The following is a 17,261-nucleotide window of genomic DNA, read 5'->3' as shown; positions in this document are numbered from 1 at the left end:
TGTGTATGTGTGTAAATTTTGGGTAAACTCAGCTGTGTTTAAGAATGCTCACAACATTGTTAAAATTTCCATTTGCATTTTCCATTTCACTGTCAGTAAAATTAAAGTGCATATTTGCTAAGTACTTTTCCTTTTAATTTTTAACTGTTTATTTTTTTAAGAGATTTTATTTATTTATTTGACAGGGAGAGAGAGAGAGAACACAAGCACAGGCAGGCAGAAGGAGAGGGAGGAGCAGGCTCCCCGCAGAGCAGGAAGCCTGATGTAGGACTCGATCCCAGGACCCTGGGATCATGACCTGAGCTGAAGGCAGATACTTAACCAGCTAAGCCACCCAGGCACCCTAACTTTGTGTATTTAATGGTAAATTTATTCCTTATCTTTCTAATTAACTTCAACTTATCTTGTATGTTTGGGCGGGATGTCAGAATACTTGTTTTATTGAAGACAGGTTTATTTTATTTTATTTTTTTTAAAGATTTTATTTATTTGAGAGAGCGAGAATGAGAGAGAGTACATGAGAGGGGGGAGGGTCAGAGGGAGAAGCAGACTCCCCGCCGAGCCGAGAGCCCGAAGCGGGACTCGATCCCGGGACTCCAGGATCATGACCTGAGCCGAAGGCAGTTGCTTAACCAACTGAGCCACCCAGGCGCCCTGAAGACAGGTTTATAATTGAAAAGCAGTGTTTTCCCAAAACCCAATGATTTCCTTTATATAAAACAATACAAAAACTGGGAAGCTAATCAAGTCTGTTAAAAATCAGGTTACTGGATATCCTTGTAGGGAGAGAAAGGCAATAATTGGAGGGAAGCATGAGAGGAGCCTCTAATATGCTGATAATGTTATGCTTTGCAGTATCCAGAGAAAAATATTACAGAATATCACATCTAAGCATGTTAAATACCTAGTTTTAAATGTTTTAGAGTTAAGAAGGCAATAGTTCTCACTTAAGTAACAGCATCCTGACATACAACTAAGAGTAGAATTCACAATTTGTATTGTGTGGCTATTTTTAACTTAAAATAATTTTATTATTTTTTTGTTTTGGTAACATTTAATATCCATTCTCTTATCAACTTTCAAGTCTATAATATTGTTAATTATAGTCATCATGCTGTATATTAGACCCTCAGAATTTATTTATAACTGGAAGTTTGTACCCTTTGACTAACATCTTCCCATTTCCTTTGCTTAACAACTCCATTCAGCCACCATTCTACTCTATTTCTATGATTTTGGCATTTTTAGATTCCACATATAAGTAAGAATATACAGTATTTGTCTTTCTCTGTCTGACTTATTTCCTGTAGTATAATGTCCTCAAAATCCATCACATGTTGCAAAAGACAGGATTTTCTTCTTTTTTTTAAATAACTAAATAATATTCCATTGCATATATATTCCATATTTTCTTTATCCATTCCTTTGTCAGTAGACACTAGGTTGTTTCCATGTCTTGGCTATTGTAAATAATGCTACAGTGAACATGAAGGGTGCAGATATCTCTTCCAGATAGTGATTTCATTTCCTTCAGATATATACCCAGAAGTAGCATTGCTGGGTCATATAATAGTTTTATTTTAATTTTTTGAGGACCCTCCAAGCTGTTTTCCATAGTGACAATACTAATTTACATTCCCACCAACACTGCACAAGGGTTCCCCTTTCTCCACATCCTTGCCAGCACTTACCTCTTTTCTTTTTGATTATAGCCATTCTGACAAGTGTGAGGTGATATCTCATTGTGGTTTTGATTTGCATTTCCATGATGATTAGTGATGTTGAGCACTTTTTCATGTAACTGTTGGCCATTTAGAGGTCTTCTTTGGAAAAATGTCTATTTGTGTCCTTTGTCCATTTTTAATTGGATTATTTGTGTTTTTGCTATTGAGTTGTATGAGTTACTTGCATATTTTGGATATTAACCTCTTATCAGATAGATGGTTTGCAAATATTTTCTCTTATCCCAAAGGTTGCCTTTTAATTTTTTGATGGTTTCTTTTGCTGTGCAGAGCTTTTAGTTTGATATAGTCCCACTTGTTTTAAAATAATTGTGCTATTTTTCTGACTACAAGAGAATGTTAGAAAACTGGAAAAATATATTCAAGTACAAAAATGACCAATTCTCCTATAGCATATATAAAATGAACATTTATATTTATATACATAAAGATATGCATACATACACACATATATTTACACAATTCCCATATGAAACAGAAATGAAATCATGCCTTACATTTTGCTTTATACTTTTTCATTTATCATAAATGTCCTAATGTTGTAAAATATGGTTTAGATCTTCCCAACTAGAGCCAAAGTTCAGAGAACATTCTTGAATCCTTTCTAACGCCTTTCTTGATATGGTAAATTACCTGAACTTCAGATAGTCTTGAATCTCTCCAAGAGGATGTAGCTCTGCTCCCAGGGAAAATTCTGTTTTTCTCATTGAGTAAATGACCCTCATCTAATCAATGAGTGTTCTGTAGGTTTCCTGAATGGCAATTCCAGACATTTTCTTTTCTACAATTTACTGGCTGCTGGTCTTAGTAATTATATTCAGGTCTGATATACTTATATGGGGCTATGCTCAGTCAATAACTGGAGTAATTCCTGGGCTTATTTTCAATATAAGTGTAAATACACTGATGCTCACTTGAATTTCGGTGACAAAAGTTAGAAATGTTCAACAGTCATTAATATTATGACATATGGAATAGTCAAAAAAGAGGTGGCTATTAGTAAAAAAAAAAAAAATGAAACTACCAAAGTATGGAGGAAAAGGAAGAAAAATGAAACCATTTTTAAGATTTGAGCTAGTAGTGAAAAAATTTACGTATGCACCATCCATTCTAAAATACATGTGAAGGCATTCTGATAAAAATACTTTTATATGTATGCATGTTTGCATGTATGTGAACCATACAATGGAAGGAGGGGTTATAACCAATAGAAAGAGAAGCTCTGAGGATGTCTTGGGTAAGGACCTTGAGGTTTGAATTGAGGTATGGTGCATATTTTCATGTGGATGTAATGTGGGAAGATTTTTGTTGTGATTTTTTGTGTAATACTTTGAGTCCTGAGCATTTTTCAGCCTGCTTCATGTCAACTTTAGAAGCAGTTAATTGAATTTGATGAAATGCAATATACTAATAAGGGTATGAAGTTTAATTTGTGGTTGCGTCATCTTGAAACAAAGTGGCATTCTATATGTATATTTTAACTGAGCTCATCTGCTCTAATTTTAATGGACTTTGGTGAGATTAAGCAAGTGAATAGTGATGAAAGAATTGGTGTGGCATGTTCAATAAGATCTACAATTAACAAAACCACTTCTTGTCAAATGCTTGTTAAGTACAGTTACCACATTTTTTGGTCAAAAGTATGAACTCATGGTGAGAATATTTGAAAATGGGTCTGTTCCCCAAGTCAGAAAAATTTTAGTAAATTTCAGAAGACCCTTTACCATCCCTCAAATAAACCACCTAAAGTTGAATCAAAGCTTTTAAAAGGAACAAGATGTGACAATTATCCTTTTATCTTTCTATGCAAGGAAGAAAAAATATTAAAATAGTAGATATGAAAAAAGAGTTACCTCTTTTTATTTTTATTTTTTTAACATGTATTTATTTATTTAGCACGAACGGAGGGGTGGGCAAAGGGAGAGGGAGAAAATCTCAAACAGACTCCTCACTGAGCATTGAGCTGACAGGAGGCTTGATCTCAGGACTCTGAGATCATGACCTGAGCTGAAATCAAGAGTCAGACATTCAACCGATGGAGCCACCGAGGCGCCCCCATTTTTATTTTTTTTATTTTAGTTTTTTTTAGAGTTACCCATTTTTATTTATTTATTTATTTATTTATTTATTTATTTATTTATTTTTAAAGATTTTATTTATTTATTTGACAGAGAGAGAGATAGCAAGAGCAGGAACACAAGCAGGGGGAGTGGGAGAGGGAGAAGCAGGCTTCCCGCGGAGCAGGGAGCCCGATGCGGGGCTCGATCCCAGGACCCTGGGACCATGACCTGAGCCGAAGGCAGACGCTTAACGACTGAGCCACCCAGGCGCCCAGAGTTACCCATTTTTAAATGTTGAGAAATTATGTGTAAGTTCAGACCAACTTTATCTTTTCAAAAAAACTCCTATTTAAATTGCAAATAAATCTAGGCCAAAGTGTACACAACTTTTTAAAGATTTTGTATAAATTTTTGTCAGAGTGAAAAAGAATCTGTGAATAAAGAGAATAAAGCCAGGTGCCAAATTTTCACAAAAGTGTAAATGGCAGGACTAGCACAGGATGTCCAAGGTGCACTTCGAGACCCAACTTCTTTCTCTGCTGCTCCAGAGGATCCTTTTCTCTTTTCCTCTCTGAGTCTCCTCTGTGGAAAGCAGGTGGCCGTCATTTAACCTTCTTGGGTGCACAGGGACTTCTATATCCCGCCGGGAACCTACAACAAAGCATGATTATGTACTCCATTCTTGGCTGACTGAGCTGAGTTCCAGGTTTTCATATTTCATGTTTGTCTAGGTCAGGTATGCGTAAGTGCTTAGTAATTGAGGCAGTCCTACTTCTCAGCTGCTATTACCAACACCACAGCTTTCAAGATGAATTTGCTCAAAAATAAATTCCCAGAGGATTTACCAATCAGCATACTACCTTTTCATATAAAAAACTTTATATGCAAATTTCAGAGGTTATTTTAGAAATGTAGGGTTTACAGTGGCCTTCCTGGCAGATCAAAGGTTGTGATTACATGTCATGGACCAGAAGCCTTGCCTTTTTATTTCTGTTCTAAAAACAAAATTAAAAATTTGCTATTACAGTGGTGGATTAAATTTGGCACAAATGCCATGCTATTTAAAAGACTGCTTCTGTTTAGGAGAAGCAAGACAATTTAACACTGTTTTTGTATGTGTTTTCATGAGCCTTTCTAAAAGGCTGAATTGTCATTTTGCTCTATATACTCATTCAACATTGAAATAGCATAAACAATAATAATAACAGCATTCACTAAATATTTACTTTGTATGAGGCACTGTACTAAGCACTTTATGTGATCTCTTCTGATACTTTAAATAACTCTGTGTTTATTACTTCTACTTCACAGACCAGGATTGGTACTGAAGCCCGGATGTTTTCAGTGAGTTATCTAATCCAGTAAGTGGCAGAATTAGGGTGTGTAGCTCTAACACTCAAATCCATACTTGAGAATGTATCTGGCCAAGGAAGTCAGAATGGACCCAGGAACCTAGAATCAGATAATCACTTCTTGGCTATGACCTTCAGGGGTAGAGTCCTGATTTTCATTCCAGGATCCACATAATACCATGCACAAAAATTGGCTTCACTTTCACAGGAAACACTTGAAGAAAAATTATACTTGATTCAGGACAAGAATCAAGTATAAGTGAAAGTCTCCTTAAAATTAATGATTTACATTTCTTAGGTGCTTTATAGGTTCAAACGAATGTCATAGTAATTAACTGATTTTTTTTTCGGTTTTTATTTTGAAATAACTATAGATTCACAGGACATTACAAAGGTAGTATAGAAAGGTTCTGTGTACCCTTCACTCAGTTTTCTCCATTGGTTCATCTTACATAACTACACTACAATATCAAAACCAGGAAATTAACATTGGTGTAAAAAGACATAGTTTATGTCATTCTATCACATATGTAGGTCAGTGCAACTACTGTTGCAATTAAAATACAGAACTATTCCATCAGAAATTATCTGATTTGAATAAATGCACACTTATTTAGAAAATATGTACTTTAATGTCTAGGCTGCTGATAGAATAGAACTTCTTCTGCATGAATTGAGATCATTTTGTCTCAAATTTAAAGTCACTTAACTATCCTTTCTTTTTTAATATATATGCTATTGCAGTAGAAGGTTAAAGGAGGGGGTTTTGATCTCTCTGTTCATGTTGGGTGTGTATTGTTCCACTTAGAAAGATGCATAGACCAGAATGAAATTCTGACATTCAAGTATTTCAGGAATAAAAAATATCAGAGGAAAAAAATGTATCTGATTATTTTCAATTTATTTAAATGTACTTTATAATGAGTTCTGCTTTTTATAGATTTTGTACTTTCATATATTACCATTGGTGGTAAAGGTGATGCCTTTTTCATAGAGTTTTGTTGCCATAGAACTGGAAGGGGTATGATGGTGATGGTGATGATGATGCTGTTGACGATAATGAGTATTTTAATAGTAGTTACCATTTACTGAGTGCCTGTACACCATTTACTCTGCATACGTATTTCAGTCAGTCCTCATAAGGGCCCTATTGGGGGGATAATATTATCCCTATTTTAAAGATGAATAAACTGAGGGTCAACAAGGCTAAATAAGTTGTATTGGCTTCCATAACATGATGTAATGCACTTGCAATTCAAACCTGCTTCTGTCAAATTCCAGAGCTTGTGTTTATAATCATTATGTTCACCAAAAGAGTTTTGTCTCTTCTCTTCTGGTAGGATTGCCCTGAAGCCACTAGAGGAAAGTTTTCGCTTTAAAATATCCACAGAAGATTATTTCAAGGCCTCTTCAAAAACTTACACTGGTAGTCAACCTTACCAATCTAATTGCAGAAACTATATTCCTTTGGTAATAAACCCATGTCCACATTTCTGATCCTCAGTAAAGATAAAGAATACTTATTTTTACTACATCATTTCTGTTTTAAAATAATAATCATGTATTCATTCACAAATAGCCTCAGTCTCTAAGAATTTGGTCTCAAATCCTTGAGTGGGTATAAATCTTAGTTTTACTGTTTATTAGCTGATTGAGCCTGGGAAAGTTATTTAACTTCTCTATTCCATACTGTCCTCATCACTGCTAGAATAATCTTATTATCCTAAACTTATTATTTGAACTTTAATAGTTATGTAAAGAACCCAACTCAGTGTTTAGAACGTGTGCTGTCATATAAGTAAGCAATACAATAAATAAGATTATAGATATTATTACTTATTATTATAGATATTGTTAACTATTTTCAGACCTAATAATCCAGTTATTTGGTTTTTCTCCTCGAGACTGTTTCTAACTTCTCCAACATTTCACTAAACCATGGGATTAAATATAGCCAAAATTTCACTAAACTATAGGACTAAATAGTCAGTTCAAGATCTGATTGGTAACAAATACAGCTTGTGATTTTACTAAGTTTTGGAGAAATCACAAAATTATCTGCAGTAAAATAATTGTGGAATCATAATTCCTTCATTTGTTCACTCAAACACATATATGTGATGATGCTGCCTTTTATTGTACACCAACTGTTTGATCTATTTCCAAATTCTCATAGATATTTTCCTCCCTTTTGAAGACTGGAAATTATAAAAAGGTGTCTGTCCCAGCTGCTTTGAGGTCATCTGTGTTTGCTGACTGCAGGTGGAAATCTCTTTCACAGAGCCCTGAATAGAAGGTGGTAAAATTTGGCCTTTGAGGGAGCCAGACTCTACTAGGCTTTTGTATAATTTATCATCCACAGAGTGTGTTAAGGTGCTTTTGATCTTTGGAAACAATATCTTTCAAAGTCATGTGCTGCTTATATGTGACCATTGGCCCTCTTAAGGCATCTCAGTATCATGCTGACTTCAATGAGTGAATGAATTTTTAAGATGGTACACTGATGACTCACTTTAATAGAGAGACTCTCGATCCTGTTGAAATCCATTTGGGAGGATCAAATGAGAGGAGGTTTGTGAATGGCGCTTTGAAAACCATAAAGTACTAAGTAACCCTAAGTCATTTTATTATGATAATTTCCATCATGTTGATTAACTTTTTGGTTTCACTGAACATTAAAAGTTCTTTGCTTTCTGCAAGATTAAGGGTGTGATTCTGCCAAATATTAACTATAAAGAGTATTTAAAAATACATCCATACTATTCTTTGCATTTCCTTATATTTCTTTATGGAATATGTTTCAGGCAGAGAACTAAAAATTTGGGGTCACAGAGAAAGTTGTGGAAATTTATAGGCTTTGGTTTATAGAGACTTGAAGTTTTTTCCATCTTCCTGGTATTTTATTCATGTCAGTTTGCATGGCTTCTTTCCTTTCCTTCTCCTCCTCCGCCAGGTTTGGTTTTGAGCTTTGGATTCAAAGAAACCCCAAAGTCAAAACAAAATGGTCAGAACTGCTGACTCTTGTTTTGCAAACTTTTTTAGTCCAGCATTCACAGGAAGAGAGGGCACTGACCAGAGACTAGGACTAACTTCACCCAGAATGTTGGCAAAGTTCAGGAACCTTTGAGTGAACTTGCACCAAGATAAAGATATATAACAAAACTTAAACATTTTTCTATTTTACATTAAAGATAATTTAATGAAATAATATCACCCTATAAAAAGTGGATTTAGTACTTAAAATTCAGTATTAATCTACCATTTATTTTTGATAAAAACAAAATAATTTACATTTTATATTAAATACAATCTCTTGGTTTTTCAAATTGCAGGTCCATTTTGGAAGCTCGTATATAAAATGTACCTAAGTGTCTTCATTACCTTTGAAATTTTCTTTGGAGATTTGTAATTAAGGAAACAGTTATGCTAAACTCTGCTTATCAGATTTCAAATCAGAATTTTTATAGCTTTGTTATAAACCTTCCACCATTGTGTTTTTATAATGGAAATGCTGACAAATGCAATAATAAATACCAATCCAAGGGTCTTAATTGTATGTGCATGCAGGAATTATGCATACTAGCATAATATTTGGTTCAGTTTTCAGTGTTAATTTTGCCAAAATCTGCTTTCACATTGGCAACTGTAAAAGATGATCGCCTTGATGTTGCCTGTTGATGTCAAAGGCTTCTGATTATTTTTACTTTCCTTGGAAAGTCTGATTATGTCTTTCAAATATGATTTCATTTAGATCTTTTCTTGGTTTCCGTGTCTGAATACTACTAGTAACTGGATAATTATGGGGAACTTAGTTTGAGACCAAAAGGCAGATTTCAGGCAGTAAATTGTGTATAAATAAATCGCCTCCAAGCAACATCTGAAATGATATTTAGTTTCCAAATATCCAAATAACTTATAGATTTCAAAAACATTTTTACAATTTTCCAGAAGTAATTGACATTAGGGTTTTTTTAACTGGTGGAAGGTATTAAAAAACCAATATCTACTTATATTTAATTCGTGTTTAAAAGATAAAGAATAAAACATTTTAACATAGGATGTGTTATACACTAAAAACACTTGTACTGAAAAGTACACTGGGGGCACCTGGGTGGTGAAGTTGGTTAACCATCTGACTCTTGGTTTTGGCTCAGGCTTAGGTTGTGATCTCAGGGTCCTGAGATCAAGTCCCGCCTTATGTTAGGCATGGTACTCACTGCAGAGCAGCCTCCTTGGGTTTCTCTTTCTCTCTCCTTGTGCCCCCATACTCGCTCAAGCTCACTCTCTCTCTCTCTCTCCCAGGTAAATCAACCAATCAATCTATCGATCTTAAAAAATGTTACACTGACAGATGGCAGCTGCATCTGTGGTGAGCATAGCATAATGTATAGAGTTGTTGAATCATTTTTTTATATGCTTGAAACTAATGTAATATTGTGTGTGACAATGAGGATGTCAACTGCAGTAAAAAAATAAAAGTACACTAAATTTATGGATTTATATGAAAAAAACTAGAACGGTCATATTGCTTAGAAAAGTTGAGTGTCGAAATACGGAGGTATAGTGGATTCATGTTCAAGATGCAGATAATTTTGTCTTATCTCTATGGAGGATTTGGTGTGGAAAATAAGTCAATCCATTTATTTGTGTTTATAATCCTTATTTGGTTTTAAATTATTCTATCAGTACAATGATTAAGAAAGTACCTTAAGAGACTTTTACATTTTAAAGCAGCTTCTAAACATACAAAAATATTTACAAAGAACAAAACATTTGCGCTTTAACAGATTCAAGAATTGTGGACATAAATCTTCTAGTGATAATGAAGAAATCACTTTTTATATAGAGTCTTTTTAGATATTATTTACTATGCTGAAGAGGTATTCACTGTAGGATATTAAGGGCTTCCTAAGAATATGACAGAATGGTTCAGAGTATGAGGGATGGGATTAAGGATGATGGAGGCTTGTATTTACTCTTTAGGACCCAGTGATTTTTTTGAGGTCTTTTGTCTTACAGATTTCTTTTTTAAATTTCTGGTTTTCAAAAAAATATTGATGATTCCTAGAGTTGAACCATTTTTTTAAAAAAACTTAACACATCAACTTTTTTTTTTTTTTTACATGATGTTTAATTCTCAGGAGGACTTTATGTGGGGGAAGAAAGGGAGACTCTGCAAGTTCTTTCAATTTTGAACCCATTCTATATGTAAAATGTGAACACATTTTTTAACTGATTAAATCAATAACTGGATAAGCATGAAGTATTGATGGAGTCACCAGCACTCCATAAGAAGTTGGGAAATAATTAGTTATGTTCTTTCAACATATTAAAATGAGTAACTTTAAATTTATCTTTAAAAATACAGGAAGATACGCTAGTCTCAGTAGCCAAAAAGTTATCTAAAAAAAGAAGAGAATGAGTAATTTTACTTTATAAAACTGATATAGAGGTCATTGTCCAAATTTCAGTTCATTTTATTAAAGGCACTAGAGAATAAAAAAAAAAAATACACTCCCTGTTTTGCTGTGTTTGTTTTTTTATCTTATCTGGTTACATTTTTTTCCTTTTACCGTTATACTGATGGTATGGTAGAGGTGGAAGAAATATGGTGAAATGACACAATCAAAATATGAAATCATCTTTGGTAGGGTAGTCATTTCAGAACTAATTCAGTTCCTATAGATAGAAAAACTAGGAAAAGTTTTAAATAAAGACACCTGAGAGACAAAGCAAATCCCTGCAATGCTGGTGGATGGGAGTGTGGACTGGCAGACCCCACCTGAAAGACAATCCTTCCATTTGTAGCCACAAACTTAAATGTTCATTTGATGAAGAAATGTTACTTCTAGTTACCTAATACCAGGAAATTATCACAGGCAGAGGAGACATTTAGAAGAATGCTCTTTGCATCATCGTTTATTTTTTTAAAAAGGAAGTATCTTAGCTATCTACTTGTAAAGAACTGGCACTAAATTGTGATACATCGTTACAACAGTAATATACAGTAATCAAAATTATGTTTGAATAATATTTAAAGCCAGGGAAAAGTGCTCATTCTATATTGCTGAATGGAAAAAGATCAATATCTAAAAGTATCTCAAATTTGTTAAGCATATTTAATTTATATCTGTACAGAAAAAAAAAGGTAGAAGGAAATAAAAATGCTAACTATGGTAATGAGTGATTTAAATTTCATTTCTTTTTTTGACTTTTGTTTTCCAAACTTTCTAGGATGAATATAAAGTACTTATTAATAAAAATGAATTATATTCCTAAAAGTATAATAGGGAGAACTGTGTGTTATGTATATTGTATGTGTGTGCTCAAACGTGAGTGACATGAAGTGGCAAAATAAAATATTGGGCTTTATCCTTTAGAATTTCTGAATTTACGGTTAGGCGGGGCTTGTTCACTCAGGTTCCTCCTCACTTACTTATTCCTATCTGAAGAACCCCAGTTCAGGTGTTAGCAGGTCGCCCAGAAGGAAAAACCGTGGAATGGCAGAGGATCCAAACCGGAGGTGGGGGCCCTCGCCTAGGTTCTGCTTCAACCTCATCTCCATCACCCACACTCCATTCCAAAGTGGAAGAATGCCTCTCCTCCTTTGAGTTTTTGCTTTTCCTGTTCCTAGATGCGGCTACAAAGAAAGGTATCTTCTCTACCTACAGCTAAAAATTTTAAAGTGCGCGCTCAAACTGCGCTGCGCCTGGGAAGACCAGGTCATTCTCCCGGAAGCGCAGGGGGGAAGCCCCGCTCGGCGGCCAAAGTCCCGAGAGCCTAACATCCCGGCAAGCCCAGGAGCATCCCCGACGCTTGAGCCCGAGCAACCCCAGTCCACCGCCGGGTTCAAGCGTCGGTGTCCTGGAGCGACCCGAACAAGGTTTCCGGTTCTGCGAGTTAAGGGGAAAAGAGGGGAGAATGATGTCCCTCCTCAGAGGTCGCCTGTACCCTGGACTCCCCTTCCTTCATTTCCTTCCTTCTGTCTCTAGACAAGCCAAAGAGGACCAGACCAGAGGTCCGGAGTCCCTTGGCCTCTCAGAAGACCCCTCACCCCTTGCAAATGTTTCTGTCGCAGGACCCCCCCCCCCCCCCCAACTAAGGACGCGGGCAGGACCGGAGCGCCTGCCCGAGATTGGGCAGCACTGACTTAAAAAAAAAAAAAAAAAAAAAAAGGTAAGAACGTCTATTTCTTTTCTTCTTTTTTTTTCTTTTTAAGGAAAAGAGAAGATTTTGGACTCTACAGAAGCCCCTGAAGTCTGCAGTTTGGGGAGAGGATTAGCTCCTCACCCAACAGGCCGGCAGAAGCTGTTTCTGGGCGCTCGCGTCGACAGCCCAGCGCGTTCTCACTCCTAAGGTGCCGCGCCCGCCCCTGCCCCAGACTCCATGGAGAGCGTTCGCGTGTATGTTAACTCTACGGCCGCCACTCTTCTCGAGGGCTGTGGGGGTTTCGCAACTCCAAACCAAACTCCAGAAGGCCAGACATTCTGTCTTGAAGAGTCCCTCCTGGCATTTCGGCCGCACCCTGCCGGATCCCGAAGCACCCCAAGCCCGCGCGCGCCCAGGAAGAGGGGACAGACCCCTCCATCCCACTCCGGCTCAGCCGGTTTCCTTCTTTTCACAGCTCTCCAAAAGCTCGGTCATGAAGGAAATGTAGACGATGGCCAGGCGTAGGGTCTCGATTCGGGACAGCCTCTTCTCGTAAGCAAAAGTGGGCACCTTTCTTCGCAGCTGGTCGAAGGCCTCATTGAGGTTGAACATCCTCTTCCTCTCGCGGATGTTGGCTGCCTGGCGCTGAGCATAGGTGATCACCCTTTTCCTCTTGGGACGGCCCAGCGGGGAGGCGCTTCTCCCATGCTCCTCTTCCTCCTCCTCCTCCCCCTCGTCTACTTCGCCCTCCTCTTCTGGATCCTCCTCCTCAAAGCGTGCCAGCCTCCCGCGTCTTCCCTCTCGGAGCACAAGGTCCCGGTCCCCAAAGGGAACCCCGGGTGCGAAGTCGCAGAGGAGAGGGTGCCCAGGGGAGGCCAAGGACAGGTCTGCGACGAAGTCCAGTACAGTGGCGTCCACGCACCTCTCCGGATAGGCCGCCATCGCATCGACTTGGCCCTGCCTCGCATCGGTTTCTCGCAGGGAGGGGCGAGACTCCTAACAGCTCTGAATCTGATGCGGCACCATCACCGAAGGGCCAGGGGAATTAATATTTATAACCAAGCTGATAACAGGATTAGTGGCACCGATAGGGAAGGCTCGGACAATGTCGTCCTCTCGAAACTGATGGAAGAAGACAAGCTTGAACACGCATGGAAGTCTCAAAGGGATAGGCCTCCAATTCTGAGATCCTTTTCGATGCGCCACCTGGGACAGTTTGGCAACAACCCCCAGCCTCTTACCTGCTGTGCTTTTTGTGTCTCTCCTCACCCCCGCAGCCAACTAATATTCTTCAGGCTCCTTATCTCATGTAGCTCTTTCATTTAGCTTTGGATTTTCAAAGCGAGGATGTTTTCCACCACTCTGGCTTCTCCCTGGCTTCAGAGTAGAAGTCCTGAATCTTGCCACCCGAGGCTGCCAATGGGTGTGAAACAAGTGCATGTGCTTTTAATGATGTCCTGAAGAGGGGCCCTGTCTGCCAGGGGTCGAGGGGAGCTGTTTGTCTGGTATCCCAGTGCAGCGGCTACTGAAAGGCAAGATCTTCCATTAGCTTAAGTAAGCACGGTAGGGGGGGCGGAGAGCGCATTCCCAAGAGTCGCTGTTGGAACCGGCTTTCTCCTTCTAGGGCATCGAAACAGCTCTCCTGCCGCGTTACAAACCCTGACTTCTAAAGTCGGTTTTGTTGTAATCAGCCTAACAACTGAGATACTTGACTTTCCTTTCCCTACTTATCTCCTACTCATGTAAAGTGAAAGATTTTACTTCAGGGCAAAAGTTATGACGGCAATAAAATGAAAAAAAGGAGGCTCCTAATATTTTCTCTGAGTGTACTTCACTGTCTAACCCCAGAGTGTGTGTGTGGGGGTGGGGGGGAGGGCAAAGCAAACCCTCCCTCCGCCAAAACAAAACATCTTCAATCTCCTTTCAAAAACGCGATTTACCCTTTGATAAGCCAATGGGTCGATCAGCTCACCCTCTGTTGTGAAGTCTTTGGACTTTTAAATTGCGGATTTGTATTTGTGAACAAAGATAAATCTTCACTTCCATCTGGCTTATTTTCCTCATTGATTGGTACTGCCCTACAGGACTTAAGAGTGGAAGCTATACTGAATTCTATTTAAGGGAGATTTAAAAGTTATCATTAGATCATGTTTTTGAGATGAAAGGAAATTTAAAATTTGGTATAAGGAAAATGAAGTTTTACTGTTTTCATATTATCTCTAATATTTTAACGAAGAAGGGTTCATTTTCCCTTCTTTGCCAGTAGCTATATTTATTTTTCAGTGTAGGGATTTTTAAGAAGACACGGAAGAGCAGAGTAACATGTTAGGAAATTGTTTTAAAGATGGGTTAGAAGAAATAGCCTTAAAGGGTGAGTAAAGAGATGCCTTTGTTCCAGGAAGAATTCCCAAAGACAATTCCTACTAAGGAGGTAAGTTATGTGGCCGTTCTGTTAGTACATTGGACAGCTCCCAGAAACAGCCTATTTCTTACAGGTCAGCACAATTCCTTTTCTTCCTAGCCTCCCCTGTGTACTCCCAGATACTATTAAAGCAGTATCATCTTGAATTCTTCTTCTCTCATTCTTTTCTTTTAACCCATTTGTGTCTGTGTTCTCCTCTACTCTTTTGTCCTTTTGTTGATTTTCTTTTGTCTTGCGTTTATTCTTCACCCTCCAGTGTGCATTGTGTTAACTCAGGCAGAGAAGAATTGAAATATATGTTCTTGAAAGATGTTAATGAATATGAGATCCTTGATTATGATTACCTACTGATTTTTACTCAACTTCCTCCAAAGGAAGGAAGAAATAAAAAATGAATTAGAATTTCAACATTGGTTAAAGATAAGTAAATGGGAGAATTATTATTATTTTGGCAAGCAGTAACATGCTTTCTAACTCTTGTTTAACTTAATGTGTTATTCAATATATTTTTTAAGATTTTATTTATTTATTTGACAGAGAGAGACACAGTGAGAGAGGGAACACAAGCAGGGGAAGTGAGAGAGGGAGAAGCAGGCTTCCCATGGAGCAGGGAGCCCGATGTGGGGCTCGATCCCAGGACCCCGGGATCACGACCTGAGCTGACGGCAGATGCTTAACGACTGAGCCACCCAGGCGCCCCTGTGTTATTCAATATTTGGACACATTTTATACTTGATTTTTAGTTGTTAAATATTTCTCATAAATTTTCTCTTTTAAGTGCAAACATAAGTGGATTAAATACCTGGATTAAATACCTCAACTTGTGAGAATCTAGTTTGACAACAAAATATATTAGGACACTTACTGAAGAGAAACATGAGAGACATTTAAAAGTAAAATTTAATAAAATAGATGTCAGAAGCTATCATGGAACTTGAAACATTTTTCTTGGACTAAAATTCTTTATGATTTTATGCAAGGGGTGAATATTTCAATAACCTTATCACAAAGGAAACTGCAGCAAAAATAATGGAACCCAGGGCGCCTGGGTGGCTCAGTTGGTTAAGCAACTGCCTTCGGCTCAGGTCATGATCCTGGAGTCCCGGGATGGAGTCCCGCATCGGGCTCCCTGCTCGGCAGGGAGTCTGCTTCTCCCTCTGACCCTCCTCCCTCTCATGTACTCTCTCTCTCATTCTCGCTCTCTCAAAAATAAATAAATCTTTAAAAAAAAAATAATGGAACCCAATGCATAGTATTGGGTTGAAATATTAATATTAAAACATGAGGGAATTTATTAAGAATGTCTTAATAGGTATGTCTGTAGCAATAATTTAAAAATATCCCAAGATTTTAAAAAAATCCCAAAATTAAAAAAAAAACAAAATGTAAAAAAATCTCAAGATTAATACTTCTGCTTATACCACAATAATTTCAGTTTATCCTACAAGGTTCTAATCATGGGGACACAAGTAGAGCAAAAATGTTAAAATCTAAGTTGTAATGATTGACTCTATTTTTTGTTTATAAATACAATCATGGAACAGAAATAAGTGAAATTATTTTTCTTTCCTTCTTTTGAAACATCTACTCTAATTTTAAAATGATCTTTTGGAGAGGCACCTGGGTGGCTCAGTCAGCTAAGTGTCTGGCTTCGGCTCAGGTCATGATCCCAGGGTCCTAGAATGGAGCCCCACATTGGGCTCTCTGCTCAGCAGGGAGTCTGCTTCTCCCTCTCCCTGCCTCTCCCTCCTGCTTGTACTCTCTCTCTCTGTCAAATAAATAAATAAATAAATAAATAAATAAATAAATAAATAAATAAATAAATAATTTTTAAAAAAGAAAATGCTTTTATGGATATTTGGTTTCACAGTAAATATACATAGTAAATGTAGTAAGTTTATATAACAGATTTGAAACAGTTCATCCCAATGGGAGGAACCATTTAACCTCATTAAACTTATTATTCATTTTGTTAAAATATTTCCAAATGAAATCAGTATCTTTTCTGCCCTTAGAAGCTCCAGGAAAAATTTCAAGAAATGTAAAAGGAAATCAATTCTAGTGTTTGTCTATACTTAGAGTTAAATTCTTGCTTACATTCAAACTCACTTATTGCTATTCTACTTATAATCCTGAGTTCAAACAAAAGTAAGGGCTCCTCAGAATGTTGTAGTTGGGGGATTGGCAAACTTTCTTTTTAATTGGCAAAATAGTAATTTAGGCTTTTTACAGGTCATATAATCTCTGCTGAACTACTCAACTTTGTTTTTGTAGTATAAAGGTAGCCATAGACAATATGTAAATGAAAAAGAATGGCTGTGGTCTCTGAAACTTCATTTACAACATCCTGTAGTGGGCTGGATTTGACTCTTGAACTGTAGTTTGCTGACTCTGCCCTATTTAATAAGCCTATCTTCACATTCCTTGGAATGCGTCTTATGGGGACTTGCTAACATAAAGCATTCAAACATATATCAGGGTGCCTGGGTGGCTCAGTCGTTATGTGTCTGCCTCCGGCTCAGGTCATGATCCTGGG

General features: G+C 37.4%; 1 protein-coding gene across 1 annotated transcript; it reads right to left on the bottom strand.

Moving 5' to 3' along the window:
- Nucleotides 1-12,753: 12,753 nt before the first annotated feature.
- Nucleotides 12,754-13,245, bottom strand: FERD3L (Fer3 like bHLH transcription factor). The gene has a single exon (XM_045864598.1). It carries the CDS (start codon nt 13,243-13,245, stop codon nt 12,754-12,756), a length of 492 nt encoding a protein of 163 aa, XP_045720554.1.
- Between the last annotated feature and the right edge of the window lie 4,016 nt (nt 13,246-17,261).

This window comes from Mirounga angustirostris, unplaced genomic scaffold, assembly GCF_029215605.1.
Source record: "Mirounga angustirostris isolate CCGP_5_RB_7025 unplaced genomic scaffold, mMirAng1.0.hap1 SCAF_12, whole genome shotgun sequence".
Lineage (NCBI taxonomy): Eukaryota > Metazoa > Chordata > Mammalia > Carnivora > Phocidae > Mirounga > Mirounga angustirostris.
Note: the sequence above shows the minus strand (reverse complement) of the source record. Positions and strands in the feature narration are given on the sequence as shown.